We start from the raw sequence: 17,314 nt of genomic DNA, 5'->3' as shown, positions 1-17,314 counted from the left end.
CAGTGAATGCTACCATTTCTTTTTCCCAGAGGCCTGCAGTCTTGGCATCATCACCTTCCTGCCTGGAATCTCTTCCTTTTTCAATTCCACAAGGCTACAGCTCTCCATGTCTAGAGGAGTATGGCCTGGTGGGAAGTACACACACCCGGCAGTCAGGCAACCTACGCTCTAATCCTGGCTCTGCCATGAGCCTGCTCTGTGACTTTTGGCAAGCCGCTTAACGTCTCTGTGCCTCAGTTTCCTCATCTGTAAAATGGGGCTGCAACACCTGCTCTCTCTCACCCTTAGATTGTGAGGCCCTTGTGGGACAGGGATGGGGTCTAATCTGCTTATAGATATCTAATAAACAGAAACATATATAATATTATTTATAAAATGGGCGGCACAAACTGGTGCTTTCAAAATTTTCCCAAGCTGTCAACACTTGATTCACGATCCCAGACAAAACAAAGTCTTCACACTGTCAAAAATTCTGCTCTCTCCTCATTAATAGTAATTCACTTCCTGGGGTAAAGAAAATCAGGGGCTACTTTCAGTTAAGCTATTTTAGTACTAAGAGCAGTGTTACTTAGCTGAATTTTGCACAGAGTGCAATGTCACAGCTAAATAATTAACTTTTTTTTACCATCTTTACCACATAAATACAACATATCAATCAATAGCATTTATTGACCACCCGGGTGTCCTGTCCACAAGGAGTTTAAAATTTAATGGAGCAGACATTCAAAATAATTTACGGATGGGAGGAAGTCCTTAAATACCAGAATAAGTAAATAGAATGTGAGATCCTTGAAGGAGAAAATCACGTTTACTAACTACTGAAATTTCCCGTGCACTTAGTACAGTGTTCTGCATACTGTGGGCACTCAATAAATACGACTGACGATGACCACGTGTAAAAGTCCAACACGAGGTAAAGAGTGCCAAAGTGCTGCATTGTCGGCAGGGAATGTGTCTACCAACTCTGTTGCACTGTACTCTCCCTGGCACTTAGTACAGTGCTCTGCACATAGTAAGTGCTCAATAAATACCATTGATTCGGTCGTATTTGATTGATTGATGACAGCTGGTAGGATGTAATCTGGCAAGAAGAAAAATTCATTAGGGAAAGTTTCCAGGAGGGGATGAGATATCAGAAGATGGAAAGAGCTGAGACCCGATGGATCTGAAGGGAGGAAGGAGTTACAGGTGCGAGCCACAACAGGAGACAAGGGCTGGAGGTGGGAAAGTTGGGAAAGTTGGGAAGAAGCACGGTAAGAAGGTGAGTCTGAAAGGAATGGAGGGTGTAAACTACGATGTAGTAGAAGGGAATGGGGTGGTGAGGGAATAGGAGTGCCTTAAAGCCAATGATCAAGAATTTCTGTTTGATCAATCGGTGGTTATTTACTGAGTGCCAACTGTGTGCAGAGCACTGTACTAAGCATTTGAGAGTATAGTAGATATGGTAGCCTTCAAGGGGCATAAAATCTAGTTCAGCAGAGAGACAATAAAATAAGTTATAGATGGTGAAACAAGAGTATAAGGAAATGTATCGAAGTGCTATGGGCCTGGTGGAGGTGCTATCAAAGTGCTTAAGGGGTACAGACCCAAATGCATAGGTGACGTAGAAGGGAAGGTAAAGAATTTAGTCAACGAAGGCTTCTTGGAGGAGATATGATGTCAGCAGGACTTTAACTTTTGGGAGTGGTGGTCGGTCAGATATGAAGGGGAAGGGAGTGCCAGGCCAGAGGGAGGACATAAGAAAAGGGTCAGTGACGAGAGATGAGACTGAGGCACAGTAGGTGGGTATTAGAGAGAGGAGGTATACAGGCTTGGTTTGGATTAGGAGTTCTGTGAGATACGGTAGGAGGAGGTGAACTGACAGTGCCTTAAAGCTGAGGGAAAAGAGTTTCTTTGACGCGGAGATGGATAGTTTTTGAAGAGTGGGAATATGTGCACAGAACTCTTTTTTAGAAAAACGATCCAAGCAGCCAAGTGAAGTACAGACTGGGGAAGGGAGAGTCTAGAAGCAGGGCAACCAAAGAAAAATGATTTTTAGCCCCCTGAACCGAGGTGATGGTCGCTTGGGTGGAAAGGACAAGGTGGAATAAGGAAATATTGTGGAGGCCACAATGACAGGACTAAGAGACTATGTGAAAAGTGGCGTGAGGACTCAAAGATATCGTCACCGTTCCAAGCTTTGGAGATGGAAAGAAAGGTGGTGTTGGGTTGACTAAAAATGGGAAGTTAGGAGGATAATTGCTCTCCCCCACTTCAAAAGCTTATTGAAGGCACATTTCCTCCAAAAGCCTTCCCTGATTAAGCCCTCATCTCCTCTTCTCGCATTCCCTTCTGCGCCTCTCCTACTTGCTTCTTCATTCATCCTCCCTCCTATCCCCACAGCACATACGTAGAGATCTGTAATTTATTTCTCCATTTATTTATTTATATTAATGTCTGTCTCCCCCTCTAGTCTGTGAGCTCGTTGTGGGCAGGAATGTGTCTGTCTGTTGCTATACTGTACCCTCCCAAGCATCAGTACAGTGCTTTGCACACAGTAAGCGCTCAATAAATACAACAGTGAATGAATGAATGAGGAGGATTTGGGAGGGAGGATGAGTTCTGTTTCTGATGTATGAAGCTTAAAGGGTTAGTAGGCCATTCATTTGGAGATGTCCAGCAGGCAAGAGAAAATACAAGATAACAGATGGGGAGAGAGGTAAGGATGAGCAAAATAGATTTCCTTGGGGGTGGAGTGGTGTCATCCATTTAGAGTTAGTAGCTGAAGCTGTAGGAGCAGATGAGTGTCCTATGGCTGTGAGTAGAAAGTGAGGGAAAAGGACCCAGAACAGAGCTTAGAGGGACACCCAAAGTTCAGGAATGAAAGGTGGAAGGGAAGTCAGTGAAAGAGACTGAGTGTCCATAGATGTAGGGGAAAACCTAGGAGAAAAACTGGGCTGGTGAAACTATGATTTTTTTTTTGGGTGTGTGTGTGGTGGGGTGGGGAGAATATTTGTTATGCGCTTACTATGTGACAGGCACTGGAGTAAGCACCAAGGTAGACACAAGCTAATCAGGTTGGACACATTCCATGTCCCAAATGAGGCTGACAGTATTATTAATCTCCACTTTACAGATAAGGTAACTGAGGCACAGAGAAGTGAAATGACTTGCCCAAGGTCACCCAGCAGACAAGGGGCAGATCCGGGATTAGAACCCAGGTCCTTCTGACTCCCGGGCCTGTGCTCTATCCACTAGACCTCGCTGCTTCTCCTGATAATATTATCAGGAGGAAGGCGTGGTGCACAGTGCCAAAAATGACAGATACCCAGGGGAATTAGGATAGAGTACGGATTGCTAGATTTGGCAAGGAGGAGGTCATTGGTGACCTTGGAGTGGGCAGTCTCAATAGACTGAAGGTAGTGGATACCAGATCAAGAATGGTATGGGAGGAAGGGGTTTGGTATCGGTTTGAGGAATTTCGACAGGAATGGGAGTGGGGATATGGGGGTGGGAGAGTGCAGCAAGATCCAGAAGGCTTTTTAGTAGGAAGGAAGCTTGAGAATATTTGAAGGCAGATGGAAAAGAGCCATCAGGGAATAAGCAATTGAACATGATGGCTAGGGAAGGAACTAGGGAGGGACAAAGTGCTTCTAGAATGTGATAAGGGATGATACGATCTCCCCCTGCTTGACTTACATTTGCTTTTATTTCTTGGATATATTCTTCTCAAGCTTTCTGACCACTAATATTTAGATTTCCAAAATCCACTGTTGGGTGTGATATGACACCTTCTACGTAAATAATAATAATGGTATTTTTTAAGTGCTTACTCTGTGCCAGGCACTGTACTATGCGCTGGGGTGGATACAAGCAAATCGGGTTGGACACAGTCCCTTGTCCCACGTGGGGCTCAAAGTCTCAATCCCCGTTTTACAGATAAGTTAACTGAGGCCCAGAGAAGTGAAGTTACTTGCCCAAGGTCACACAGAGGACAAGTGGTGGAGTCAGGATTAGAACCCATGACCTTCTGGCTCCCAGGCCTGGGCTCTAGCCACTATGCCATGCTGCTTCTCATTACATCATAATGTAATCTTCTACATCATCTTCTAAATCCTCTAGACTGTAAGCTCATTGTGGGCAGGGAATGTCACTGCTTATTTTTGTATTGTACTTTCCCAAGCACTCAGTACAGTATTCTGCACACAATAAGAGCTCAATAAATACAGCTGACTGAATCATAATACCTATTCAAATAAATTTTTAAAACCACCTTCCAAAACTGTATAAAAAGGTCTAAAGTTTTTAACTCCAAATCTGATACATTTAAAATTTTACTTCTGTTTTCGGCCTGTAATCCGGTAAATCACTAGTTCTGGTAACAGAAAGTTCAAAATTTGCATAAACTTTTTTCTACGTTTGTGTCGCAATAAACATGATGTTCCCAGTTTCCTAATACCAGTTGAAAGCATTTTCATTCTGAATGCAAGCACTTTCAATAGCAGCTCTCCCTTTTACCCAGAATTTTGTATTTTTCCAAATTGCTGATTTATTCATTCTTTTCATTTAATAAGAAAACTGTATATGCTCCTCAAAACTGCTGTTATTAAGCACTATTCATTGTTCAGAACTGGAGGGCAGATAAAAATAATATTCATGAAATATGGTTTGAAACGTACAGAACGACAACCACCTTATTATTTGGAATGCTGTTTTACATTTCAGTTAGTGTTACTGAAATTTTTAAAAAGCGAGAAGAGATGGTCTATGAAATAAAATTTGTGATTCTATCTACTATCACAGATTGCAAGCTTCCTGATGGCAGGAGTCGTTTTTATCTACAATACTGTACTCTCCCATGTGCTTAGTACAGCGCTACAGAAAACAGTAAGCACTAACTGCCACTGATTGATTGAGAACAATGGATCAAAAGATTTTAAATGTCTGGATCCTAGTACAATTTACTGTTTCAGGTGTTGCCTCAAATAATACATTTGCAGGCAAACAGGTAATGTTGACTCAGAAACATCGGAAAACATGATTCGTTATTTTGATCTGCTCAAGAAGTGGGCTGGGCAAAGCATTGACAGAAATATGAGTATATCGGCATGTCATATTTTTGCAGTTCCAATCATCAGAGCTCCATCTGAGAGGTATTTTTCTCCGCCTGGGGCTGATTGTTTTGTGGAACACTAAATTTAGACCCCAAAAACTTGGCTGACATCCTACTTTTCAACAGTCATTTCAAATTTGAAGATGTTGCAAACTTGTACTTCCCAAGCGCTTAGTACAGTGCTGTGCACACAGTAAGCGCTCAATAAATACGATTGAATGAATGAATGAACTGAATTGTTCATTTTAATCATACAATTGTGGCCCCAAGTCAGTAAAATAACACTGTTAGAACAGGTGACTGTTACACATAAATATTTAATGTTTTGTTATTTCTTGCTGCAGATTTGTAAGTCTGGAGTTGAGTCAGTCGACAAGTTTACAAATGTGGGTTGGGGCAGGGTGTGTCGGCAGTACTGCTTTGTGGGTACACGGGGGATGTGGGTTCAAGGCAGATCAAGGCAAAACGTGTAGGTTTTTACTTCCTGCCTCCTTAATAATAATAATATTATTATTATCATGGTACTTGTTAAGCGCTTACTATGTGCTCAGAACTGTTCTAAACTCTAGGGTAGATACAAGGTAACGGGGTTGTACACAGTCCCCGTCACACAGGGGGCTTCAGTCTCAATTCTCAATGAGAAGCAGCCTGGCTCAGCGGAAGAGCCCGGGCTTGGGAGTCGGAGGTCATGGGTTCTAATCCCAGCTCTGCCGCTTGTCAGCTGTGTGACCCTGGGCAAGTCACTTCACTTCTCTGGGCCTCAGTTCCCTCATATGTAAAATGGGGATGAAGACTGTGAGCCCCACCTAGGACAACCTGATTACCTTGTATCCCCACCCCCACCCCCGGCCCGCAGTGCTTAGAACAGTGCTTGGCACATAGTAAGTGCTTAATAAATACCATCATTATAGAGAAGCAGTGTGGCACCGTGGAAATCAGTCAATCAATCAATCAATCGTATTTATTGAGCGCCTACTGTGTGCAGAGCACTGTACTAAGTGCTTGGGAAGTACAAGTTAGCAACACATAGTGACAGTCCCTACCCACCAGTGGGCTCACAGTCTAAAAGGGGGAGACAGAGAACAAAACCAAACATACTAACAAAATAAAATAAATAGAATAGATATGTACAGGTAAAATAAATAAATAGAGTAATAAATATGTACAAACATATGTACATATATACAGGTGGAAAGAGCAGGGGCTTGAAAGTCAGAGATCATGGGTTCTAATCCCGGCTCTGCCACTTGTCAGCTGTGTGACTTTGGACAAGTCACTTAACTTCTCTGTGCCTCAGTTACCTCATCTGGAAAATGGGGATTATAATAATAATAATGGTATTTGTTAAATGCTTACTATGTGCCAAGCACTGTTCTAAGCATTGGGGGGAGGGGCAAGGTAATCCGGCTGTCCCACGTGGGACTCACAGTCTTAATCCCCATTTTACAGATGAGGTAACTGAGGAATAGAGAAGTTAAGTGACTTGCCCAAAGTCACACAGCTGACAAGTGGTGAAGCCAGGATTAGAACCCATGACCTCTGACTCCCGAGCCCAGGCTCTTTCCACTGAGCCACGCTGCTTCTCTAAAGACTACGAGCCCCACGTGGGACAACCTGATTACCTTGTATCCCCCCCAGTGCTTAGACCAGTGCTCGGCACATAGTAAGCGCTTAACGAATACCATCATTCTCATTAATTCCCATTTTATGGATGAGGTAACAAGCACAGAGAGGTTTAACTGACTTGTCCAAGGTCATACAGAAAGTGGAAGAGCAGCGATTAGAACCCACGACCTCTGACTCCCAAGCCTGTGCTCTTGAAACTAGGCCACGCTGCTTCTCTACACAGGGAATCCCTACCCAAAGGCCACGAAGTGATCCCAAAACAAAGAGGTGCTTGCAAAACGAAACAAATGGGATGAGCCACCCAAGCTTCCCCTCATCTGTCGTGTTCAACTTGATTAGCAACCATCTATCTCGGTGCTTAGTACAGTGCCTGACACATAGCAAGCACTAACACCACAAAAAAAAAGTGGAAAAGAGCACAGGCCAAAGACATGAGTTCTAATCCCAGCTCTGCCACTCGTCTGCTGGTTGACCTTGGGCAAGTCACTTAACTTCTCTGGGCCTCAGTTTGTTCATCTGTAAAATCTGAGCCCCAAGGGGGGGCAGGGACTGTGTCCAAATGGATTATCCTGTACCTACCCCATGACAGTCTAATGTTTGGCACGTAGTAGGCTTTACCAAGTACCATTAAAAAAAATTCCACGGACGTTCACTACACTTTTAGGACTGTCATTCCATCCATCATCCATCAGTGGTACTTACCGAGCGCTTAGGTACTAAGCACTGAATAGTAAAAAACATTTGCCAATCTGACTTGACACCCCATTTTTCTCCCTTCTGAAGTGATGGAAGTCAGAAGGACCTGAGTTCTAATTCCAACTCCCAACACTCGTCTGCTATGTGACCTCTAGCAAGTCACTTAACTTCTCTGTGCCTCAGATGCCTCATCCAAAAAATGGGGATCACATGGCCTTTTAGACTGTGAGCCCACCGCTGGGTAGGGACTGTCTCTAGATGTTGCCAACTTGTACTTCCCAAGCGCTTAGTACAGTGCTCTGCACACAGTAAGCGCTCAATAAATACGATTGATGATGATGACTGTGTCCAAACTAATTAGCTTGTATTTACCCCAGTGTTTAGTACAGTGCCTGGCACATAGTAAATGCTTAACAAACGCCACACACCAACCAAATACCTGAAAAAGGGATTAAATCTGACTACAACACGGGATTCACCACACCAACACAGCTTGCTGGAATTATGGAGTAATAGACTTAGGCTAGGAGAGAGAAGAAGAGAAAACACAGAGCACTTGAAAGGATTAAGAAAATAACAGGAAGTGAAATCACTGGTAATCAGGGGTAGAGGAGAGTTATGTAGAGGGCAAGGGGAGAAGTGAAGGACCTCTCCCTCTTTTGCAGCAAAAATGGAAAGGAAAAAGGAACAGCGTCATCGGGAATAGAGTACCCTGCTGCCACGGAGAGGGGGACGGGAGTTGAAGCCGCTTTCCAGAGGCCTACGCTGGGTTCAACACATAGAGGATTGTCTCAGTTGTAGCTTTAGCAGCCATGGGCCGGGACAGAATCAATTCTGCCGCAGCTCCCGTGGAGATGGGAGAACGCAGCCGGGTGCTCTGCCCAATCACCCACCCCCAACCCCAGACGTGTTTCACCTGCCCCACTTGCCAAGCTCAAGCAATGGGTTCGGGATTTAAACTCCTCCCCACCCAGCCAGCTAGTGCAACCCAACCAACAATATGTTGCCAATTTGTACTTCCCAAGCGCTTAGTACAGTGCTCTGCACATAGTAAGCGCTCAATAAATACGACTGATGATGATGATGAACACCGCCCGGCTAAAATGCCACTACCATCCTGTGTCGTCGAAATCTCATCTCCATTCGGAGCGGCTTCAGCTCTCCGTGGTAGCAGGGTACTGTATTCCCGATGCCGCTGTTCATTTTTTCTTACCATTTTTGCTGCGAGAGAGGGAGAGGTCCTTCACTTCTCCTCTTGCCCTCTACATAACTGTTCTCTACCCCTGATTACCAGTGATTTCACTTCCTGTTTTTTTTCTTAATCCTTTCGAGTTCTCTGGGTTTTCTCCTCTTCTCCTCCCTCCTAGCCTAAGTCTGTTATTCCGTAACTCCAGCAAGCTCTGTTGGTGTGGTGAATCACGTGTTGTAGGCTGGGTTGTCTTGCAGACAAAGAAGCTTCTTCTGAACCCGAAACTAACAGACTAAAGGGAAGAGGAATATGGAATCCTCCCTTTCACAAAGGGCAAAGGGAATTTCTCGCTCTTAATCAGGAACTGGAAAGGGCAAAGTCCCCTTCAGAGACTACATTTTCTCAAGTCCATTTTCCTGCACACCCAGGTACTCTGGGGGCAGGTAAGGTGAGTCACTGTTCTCTTGGTTCTCATCATCTGATGCCTAGTATCTGCTGGAAGCCAAGCTATTTTTTGGCTCTTGGGGAAGGCCTCCACTTGAGTGAATAATCTCTTCTATTTACCTTGTTCAATCTCTAACTCTGGTGGGAGAAGCTTAGACAGGGCAATGGGGATCTTGGATCTTTCTGCCTGAGAAGCACTGGGGCCTAGATGGAAGGGCATGCAACCGAGCAGTCAGAAGACCTGGGTTCTAGTCCTGCCTCTCCCACTTGCTGCTGTGAGACTTTGGGTAAATCACTTATCTGCACCTGTTTCCCTCATTTGCAAAATAGGAGTTAAATACATGTTCTTCCTTAAACAGTAAGCTTCATGTGGAACAGGGACAATATCTAACATGATTATCCTGTGCCACCCCCAGTATTTACTATAATGTTTGGCACATAATAATAATAGTAATAATAATAATAATAATGTCTCCCCCTTTTAGACTGTGAGCCCACTGTTGGGTAGGGACTGTCTCTATATGTTGCCAACTTGTACTTCCCAAGTGCTTAGTACAGTGCTCTGCACACAGTAAGTGCTCAATAAATACGATTGATTGATTGATTAATAATAATAATAATGGCACTTAAGTGCTAAATGTGTGCCAAGCACTGTAAGAAGCACTGGGGTATACATAAGATAATTATGCTGGACATGGCCCCTGTCCCTATGGGGCTCACAGTCTAAGCAGAGGGAGTGGGACTGAAGCCTCATTTTACAGATGAGGAAACTGAAGCCCAGAAGTGACGTGACTTGACAAGACAAGTGGTGGAGCTCGAATTCCTCACTATAAACTTCTCACCCTTGGCTTCAAAGCTGTCCATCCCCTCGCCCCCTCCTACCTCACCTCCCTTCTCTCCTTCTCCAGCCCAGCCCACACACTACACTCCTCTGCCGCCACTAACCTCCTCACTGTGCCTCATTCTCGTCTGTCCCAACGTCAACCCACGTCCTCCCCCCGGGCCTGGAATGCCCTCCCTCCCCACATCCGCCAAGCTAGCTCCCTTCCTCCCTTCAAAGCCCTACTGAAAGCTCACCTCCTCCAGGAGGCCTTCCCAGACTGAGCCCCCCCTTTTCCTCTCCTCCTCCTCCCCATCTCCCCCACTCCCTCCCTCTGCCCTACCCCTTTCCCCTCCCCACAGCACTAGTGTATATTTGTACGTATTTACTAATGATGTGTATATAGCTATAATTCTATTTATCTATTCTGCTGGTATTGACACCTGTCTACTTGTTTTGTTGTCTGTCTCCCCCTTCTAGACTGTGAGCTCGTTGTTGGGAAGGGACCGTCTCTAGTATGTTGCCGATTTGTACTTTCCAAGTGCTCAGCACAGTGTTCTGCACACAGAAGCGGCGTGGCTCAGTGGAATGAGCCGGGGCTTTGGAGTCAGGGGTCATGGGTTCGAATCCCGGCTCCACTAATTGTCAGCTTTGTGTGACCTTGGGCAAGCCACGTAACTTCTCTGTGCCTCAGTTACCTCATCTGGAAAATGGGGATTGGCTGTGAGCCCCACGGGGGACAACCTGATCACCTTGTAACCTCCCCAGTGCTTAGAACAGGGCCTTGCACATAGTAAGCACTTACTAAATGCCATTATTATTATTATTATTAATAAATACGATTGAATGAATGAATGAATTAGAACCCAAGTCCCCTGACTCCCAGGACCATGCTCTTTCCACTAGGCCACGCTGCTTCTGTCCATGTCCTGTTACTTTTCTGTCCTTTAAAATGCTTCTCAAGAACCATCTCCTCTCAAAGATATGCTAACACTTCAAAACATCTGGACCTTCATCGGGGCAGTGGAACTTCTGAATCTCATCGTGAGCTAGGATTACACCATTTTCACCCACCATCCCCGAGAAGGGATGGGAATTTGGGAGAGGGGAGGTTGCTGCTCTCGGCTCCTATAGCCGCAGAGCCAGCAGCTGAGTTCGGGAGGGGATTTCTGTTGCCCAGTCCTCTGCTCACATGACAAGAGTGGGTGTCTCTCCATGTCAGCAGGGTTCACGGTATAAAACACAAAGAAACCCTTCTCGGAATGAAAGTCATAAAGAGTCCTTTCTGATCACAGCTAAGCCTCATTGCCGTCTTTGGTTATACAGGCTACAAGATTCAGATCTAACGGAACAAGGCCTGAAAAAAAAATGAAAATGTTGCCCAGTCTTGCAATGGTCCTTTATTTTCACCCTGGTTTCCAGCTCCAGAGATCTTGCCTGACGTCTCTTCAGTTCTACGGTAAGCTGGGCAGCCTCAGCTGTGTACCCTCCCCTTTCCCACATACACCATTCATTCAATCGTATTTATTGAGCGCTTACTGTGTGCAGAGCACTGTACTAAGCGCTTGGGAAGTACAAGTTGGCAACATACAGAGACAGTCCCTACCCAACAATGGGCTCACAGTCTAGAAAGGGGAGACGGACAACAAAACAAAATATGCGGATAGGTGTCAAGTCCACAAAATAAACAGAAATAAAGCTAGATGCACCTTGTTAACAAAATGTTGGGGAAGCAGCGTGGCTCAGTGGAAAGAGCATGGGTTTTGGACTGTGAGCCCATTGTTGGGTAGGGACCGTCTCTATAGGTCGCCGACTTGTACTTCCCAAGCGCTTAGTACAGTGCTCTGCACACAGTAAGCGCTCAATAAATACGATCGAATGAATGAATGAATGAGTCTGAGGTCATGGGTTCAAATCCCGGCTGTGTGACCTTGGGCAAGTCACTTAACTTCTCTGGGCCTCAGTTAACTCATCTGTAAAATGGGGATTAAGACTGTGAGCCCCCCATGGGACAACCTGATCACCTTGTAACCTCCCCAGCGCTTAGAACAGTGCTTTGCTCATAGTAAGCACTTAATAAACGCCATCATTATTATTATTAAAAAAATAAATAGAATAGTAAATATGTACAAGATAAATAGAGTAATAAATTTGTACAAACATATATACAGGTGCTGTGGGGAGGGGAAGGAGGTAGGGTGGAGGGGATAGGGAGGAGGAGAGGAAAATGGGGGCTCAGTCTGGGAAGGCTTCCTGGAGGAGGTGAGCTCAAAGTAGGGCTTTGAAGGGAGGAAGAGAGCTAGCTTGGCGGATGTGCGGAGGGAGGGCATTCCAGGCCACGGGGAGGATGTGGGCCGGGGGTCGATGGCGGGACAGGTGAGAACAAGGTACAGTGAGGAGGTTAGAGGCAGAGGAGCGGAGGGTGCGGGCTGGGCTGGAGAAGGAAGTAGCACCAGCAGCAGCAGATAATTCTGACAAGCGAAACCCACTTGCCAGAGGTATCTGGTTTGCACCCCTGGGCTGACAGCCTCCTGGATTCAGACAGCATCAATTTTCCACTCACCCAGAAGATGATATTGTAGCTGAAGAGCAGATATTTGTACCAACAGCTGACCTCAGCATTAGAATATCTGTAATACTGCATCTTCTAAAAAGCAGTCTCTGTAAAGAAAGAAGACAACAGTTTACCCGCTTGTTTGAAAGACATCAACGCCCACTCATCGACAGGAAAAATAAGGTTCGACAACTGCAGCGCAAGGAAACTAACCTGCCAGTTCACACGAGTCACTCCATGAAATTACAAAAGATAAAATGTTCCACTTGGGCGGCAACTAATAAGGGAGAAGTTTGGTAAGACGCTGCTTATTAATAGGAACAAGTCCGGCAGGAGTGGAACTTCAACTGGCTTTTCAAAGAGGAGGTAAATATCAAAGGGGCGATGGCTCTCCTTAGCTGGGGGAGAGCCCCGTGAGTTATCAATAATAATAACTAAGTGCCAGGCACTGCACTAAACACTGGGGTAGATACAAGGTAATAGGGTTGCAAACAGTCCCTGTCTCACACAGGACTCCAGTCTTAACCTGTCGTTGGTATTTACTGAGCACCTACTCGGCGTCTGGGAGCGTACTTGAAAATTAGCAGGTATGATCCCTAGCCTCAAAGAGCTTACAGCCTTATAGAGAACCGGGTCTCTTGGCCAGAGAAAGTGAGAACGGCTTAAGAGATCCAGAGGGAGACGGAACTGAGACTACTACTGGCAAAGAAGACTGGAAAACAAACAGGAAGGATGGGGCAGAACGGTTGGGACTGATCATTTCACCTTGAAGTTGACTGATCCTGAGCATGCGAGTTGGACCCCGCAAAGGGTTCTGGTGAGACTCAGGAAGGTCTAAGGGAGCGGAAAAGAACACGCCAGCGTCCGCTGTGCTTCATGTAATACTCTGTACGCACTCATCATTCAATAAATACTGTTGACAATGATTGAGGTTGAATCCATGGTTGCGTCTGGACACAACCACTTGGACATTTGCACCACGTGCCCCTAAAAACAATCAGGTTCCTTTCTCAGGCCCTGGTATCAAGGGTGCTCCTAATTGGGACTACTATATGACAATCAATTAATCATCATCAATCGCATTTATTGAGCGCTTACTGTGTGCAGAGCACTGTACTAAGCGCTTGGGAAGTACAAGTTGGCAACATACAGAGACAGTCGCTACCCAACAGTGGGCTCACAGTCTAAAATCTTCTTGACTGAGCTTTTACTGTGAGCAGCGCACTCTCCCTCTGCGAGGGATGAGGCTGGGGTCATCTGTCTCTCCTAGACTTCAGTTTAAGGTGGGGAGAAGAGGGAGAGATGTAGCTACTCCAATTGTCAGCTGTGTGACCTTGCGCAAGTCACTTAACTTCTCTGTGCCTCAGTTACCTCATCTGTAAGATGGGGATTAAGACTGTGAGCCCCACGTGGGACAACCTGATCACCCTGTATCCCCCTCCAGCGCTTAGAACAGTGCTTTGCACATAGTAAGTGCTTAACAAATGCCATTATTATTATTATTACTGATAGCTCACTTCCTCCAGGAGGCCTTCCCAGACCAAGTCCCCCTTTTCCTCTGCTCCGCCTCCCCTCCCCAACGCCCTGATTCCCTCCCTCTGGTCTACCCCCTCCCCGCCCCACAGCACTTGTTCATCTATGTACATATTTATCATTTTAATTATTTTATTAATGATATGTACATATACCCATAATTCTATTTATTTATATTGATGCCTGTTTACTTGTTTTGATGTCTGCCTCCCCCCTTCTAGACTGTGAGCTCGTTGCTGGGTACGGATTGTCTCTGTTGCTGAACTGTACTTTTAAGCACTTAGTACAGTGCTCTGCACACAGTAAGCACTCAATAAATACAAGTGAGTGAATGAATGAATGAACGAATGAACAGTCAGGTGCAGTGGGGGGTGAAGGTCTAACTGAGCCACCCACATTCTCATCCAGTCTCCTGGGCTAATGCCACCGGTGGTCTCGGAATCAAACATATTTATTGATTGTTTACTGGGTGCAAAGCACTTCATTAAGAGCAAGGAACAGCCGATCTCCGAGCCCTCATAAGAATAATAATCATTGTGATATTCCCCAGACTGCAGGATCGTTGTGGGCAGGGAACGTGTGTACCAATTCTGTTAGGCTGAAGACTCCTAAGTGCCTCGTACAGTGCTCTGCACACCATAAGCACTCAATAAATACCACTGATGATGACTACACTTGTTAAGTGCTATGTGCCAAACACCGTACTGAGCAAGTGCTGAGGTGGCTACAAGTTAACCAGGATGGACACGGTCCTTCTCCCATATTCAGTCTAAGTAGGAAGGAGAAGAGGTATTGACTCCCCGTTCTACAGTGAGGAAACTGAGGCACAGAAAAGCTCAGTGTCTTGCCCAGGGTCCCACAGAAGGCGAGAGGCAGAGCAGGGATTAGAACTCAACTCCTACTCCCAGGCCCTGAGCTCTTTCCTCTAGGCCATGCTGCTTCCTGTAATGGACACCACATGACACTCAGGGAATTAGTGTGAGTTTGAGGGTTTTTTCTACTCTCGTAAAAATGAGGGGAAAGGCAAAAATGAGAAACAGAACAGAGAGCCAAAACCTTTTTCCGTAGATAACCAGACAGACTGCATAATTCATTTAATCGTATTTATTGAGTGCTTACTGTGTGAGCCCGTTGTTGGGTAGGGATTGTCTCTATCTGTTGCTGAAGTGTACTTTCCAAGCGTTTAGCACAGTAATAATAATAATAATGGCATGTGTTAAGCGCTTACTATGTGCAAAGCACTGTTCTAAGCGCTGGAGGGGGATACAGGGTGATCAGGTTGTCCCACGTGGGGCTCACAGTCTTAATCCCCATTTTACAGTAAGTGCTCAATAAATACGATTGAAGGAATGAACGAATGCAAAGCACTATCAGACAAGAAGAGAGAAGTGGTGGGAGTATCAGGGCAGGGCATAATAATAATAATAATAATAATGGCATTTGTTAAGCACTTACTATGTGCCAAGCACTGTTCTAAGCGCTGGAGGAGAAACAAGGTAATCAGGTTATCCCACGTGGGGCTCAGTCTTAATCCCCATTTTACAGATGGGGTAACTGAGGCCCAGAGAAGTCAAGTGACTTGCCCAAAGTCACACAGCTGACAAGTGGCAGAGTCGGAATTAGAACCCATGACCTGACTCCCAAGCCCGGGCTCTTTCCACTGAGCCACGCTGCTTGCCTGCATAGGCAGACAAGGGCTGTACCTATCTATTTATTTCATTTTGTCAGTATGTTTGGTTTTGTTCTCTGTCTCCCCCTTTTAGACTGTGAGCCCACTGTTGGGTAGGGACTGTCTCTCTATGTTGCCAACTTGTACTTCCCAAGCGCTTAGTACAGTGCTCTGCACACAGTAAGCGCTCAATACGATTGATGATGATGAAGGGCGGATTCCTGGGAGCAGCCCAGCAACACAAGATGGCAACTGCTGCCTCCGGGTGGATTTGGAAGACCTGAGCCCAGCAATCACCTCCCTGCAAAACTTTCCCGGGACGGCCGCTGCTCCGATCATTCGTTCATTCAATCGTATTTATTGGGCGCTTACGGTGTGCAGAGCACTGTACTAAGCGCTTGGGAAGTACAAAGACGGTCCCTACCCAACAACAGGCTCACAGTCTAGAAGGGGGAGACAGACAACAAAACAAAACAAAACGATCAATCAATCAATCAGTCAATCAATCGTATTTATTGAGCGCTTACTATGTGCAGAGCACTGTACTAAGCGCTTGGGAAGTACAAATTGGCAACACATAGAGACAGACCCTACCCAACAGTGGGCTCACAGTCTAAAAGAGGGAGACAGAGAACAGAACCAAACATACCAACAAAATAAAATAAATAGGATAGAAATGTACAAGAAAAATAAATAGAGTAATAAATATGTACAACCACATATATATATATATATATATATATATATATATATATATATATATATATATACACACACATATATACAGGTGCTGTGGGGAAGGGAAGGAGGTAAGACGGGGGGATAGAGAGGGGGACGAGGGGGAGAGGAAGGAAGGGAGGCCTCTCCAAAGGAGGATACTCCAAGCATCCACCTCCATGAGCCTCCCTTCATATGGCCAGCGACGGGATAACGATTGACCCCCGGCCAGATAACGTGCTACAAATGCCACTCTCTTTTCAGAGTGCTCACGGGTTCTCCTTACAGGCTGCGAATGTATTAAGTGTGAAATTGTTTCCAGTCCATAAGGAGCTTAGAGCTTTAATGGGGAAGGGAGATACAGAAATACGCACGCGCAGTAGCATCGGAATAAAACCGAATTTCGGTCAAAGATACGGAGGGGCACAAATGCTGAGGATGGTCATAAATCATCATCATCATCAACTGTATTTATTGAGCGCTTACTGTGTGCGGAGCACTGTACTAAGCGCTTGGGAAGTATAAGTTGGTAACATATAGAGACAGTCCCTACCCAGCAGTGGGTAACTGTTAGGTCACAGTCTAACAGGGGGAGACAGAGAACAAAACCAAACATACTAACAAAATAAAATAAATAGAATAGCTATATACAAGTAAAATAAATAAATAAATAGAGTAATAAATATGTACAAACATATATACAGGTGCTGTGGGGATCGGAAGGAGGTAAGATGGGGGGATGGAGAGGGGGACGAGGGGGAGAGGAAGGAAGGGGCTCAGTCTGGGAAGGCCTCCTGGAGGAGGTGAGCTCTCAGTTGGGCCTTGAAGGGAGGAAGAGAGCTAGCTTGGCGGATGGGCAGAGGGAAGGCATTCCAGGCCCGGGGGATGACGTGGGCCGGGGGTCGATGGCGGGACAGGCAAGAGCGAGGTACGGTGGGGAGATCAGCGGCGGAGGAGCGGAGGGTGTGGGCTGG

General features: G+C 45.6%; 1 protein-coding gene across 1 annotated transcript in view; it reads right to left on the bottom strand.

Moving 5' to 3' along the window:
• TSPAN14 (tetraspanin 14) overlaps nt 1-17,314 on the bottom strand; it is a 75,311-nt gene that overhangs the window by 27,654 nt on the left and 30,343 nt on the right. The window contains exon 2 of the mRNA XM_038744084.1: nt 12,431-12,528. Within this exon, the coding sequence (XP_038600012.1) occupies nt 12,431-12,511 (81 nt within the window). The 5' untranslated portion in view covers nt 12,512-12,528. The remainder of the gene's footprint in view (nt 1-12,430; nt 12,529-17,314) is intronic.

This window comes from Tachyglossus aculeatus, chromosome 3 (assembly GCF_015852505.1).
Source record: "Tachyglossus aculeatus isolate mTacAcu1 chromosome 3, mTacAcu1.pri, whole genome shotgun sequence".
Classification (NCBI taxonomy): Eukaryota; Metazoa; Chordata; class Mammalia; order Monotremata; family Tachyglossidae; genus Tachyglossus; species Tachyglossus aculeatus.
This window is presented reverse-complemented; position numbering and strand designations above follow the sequence as displayed.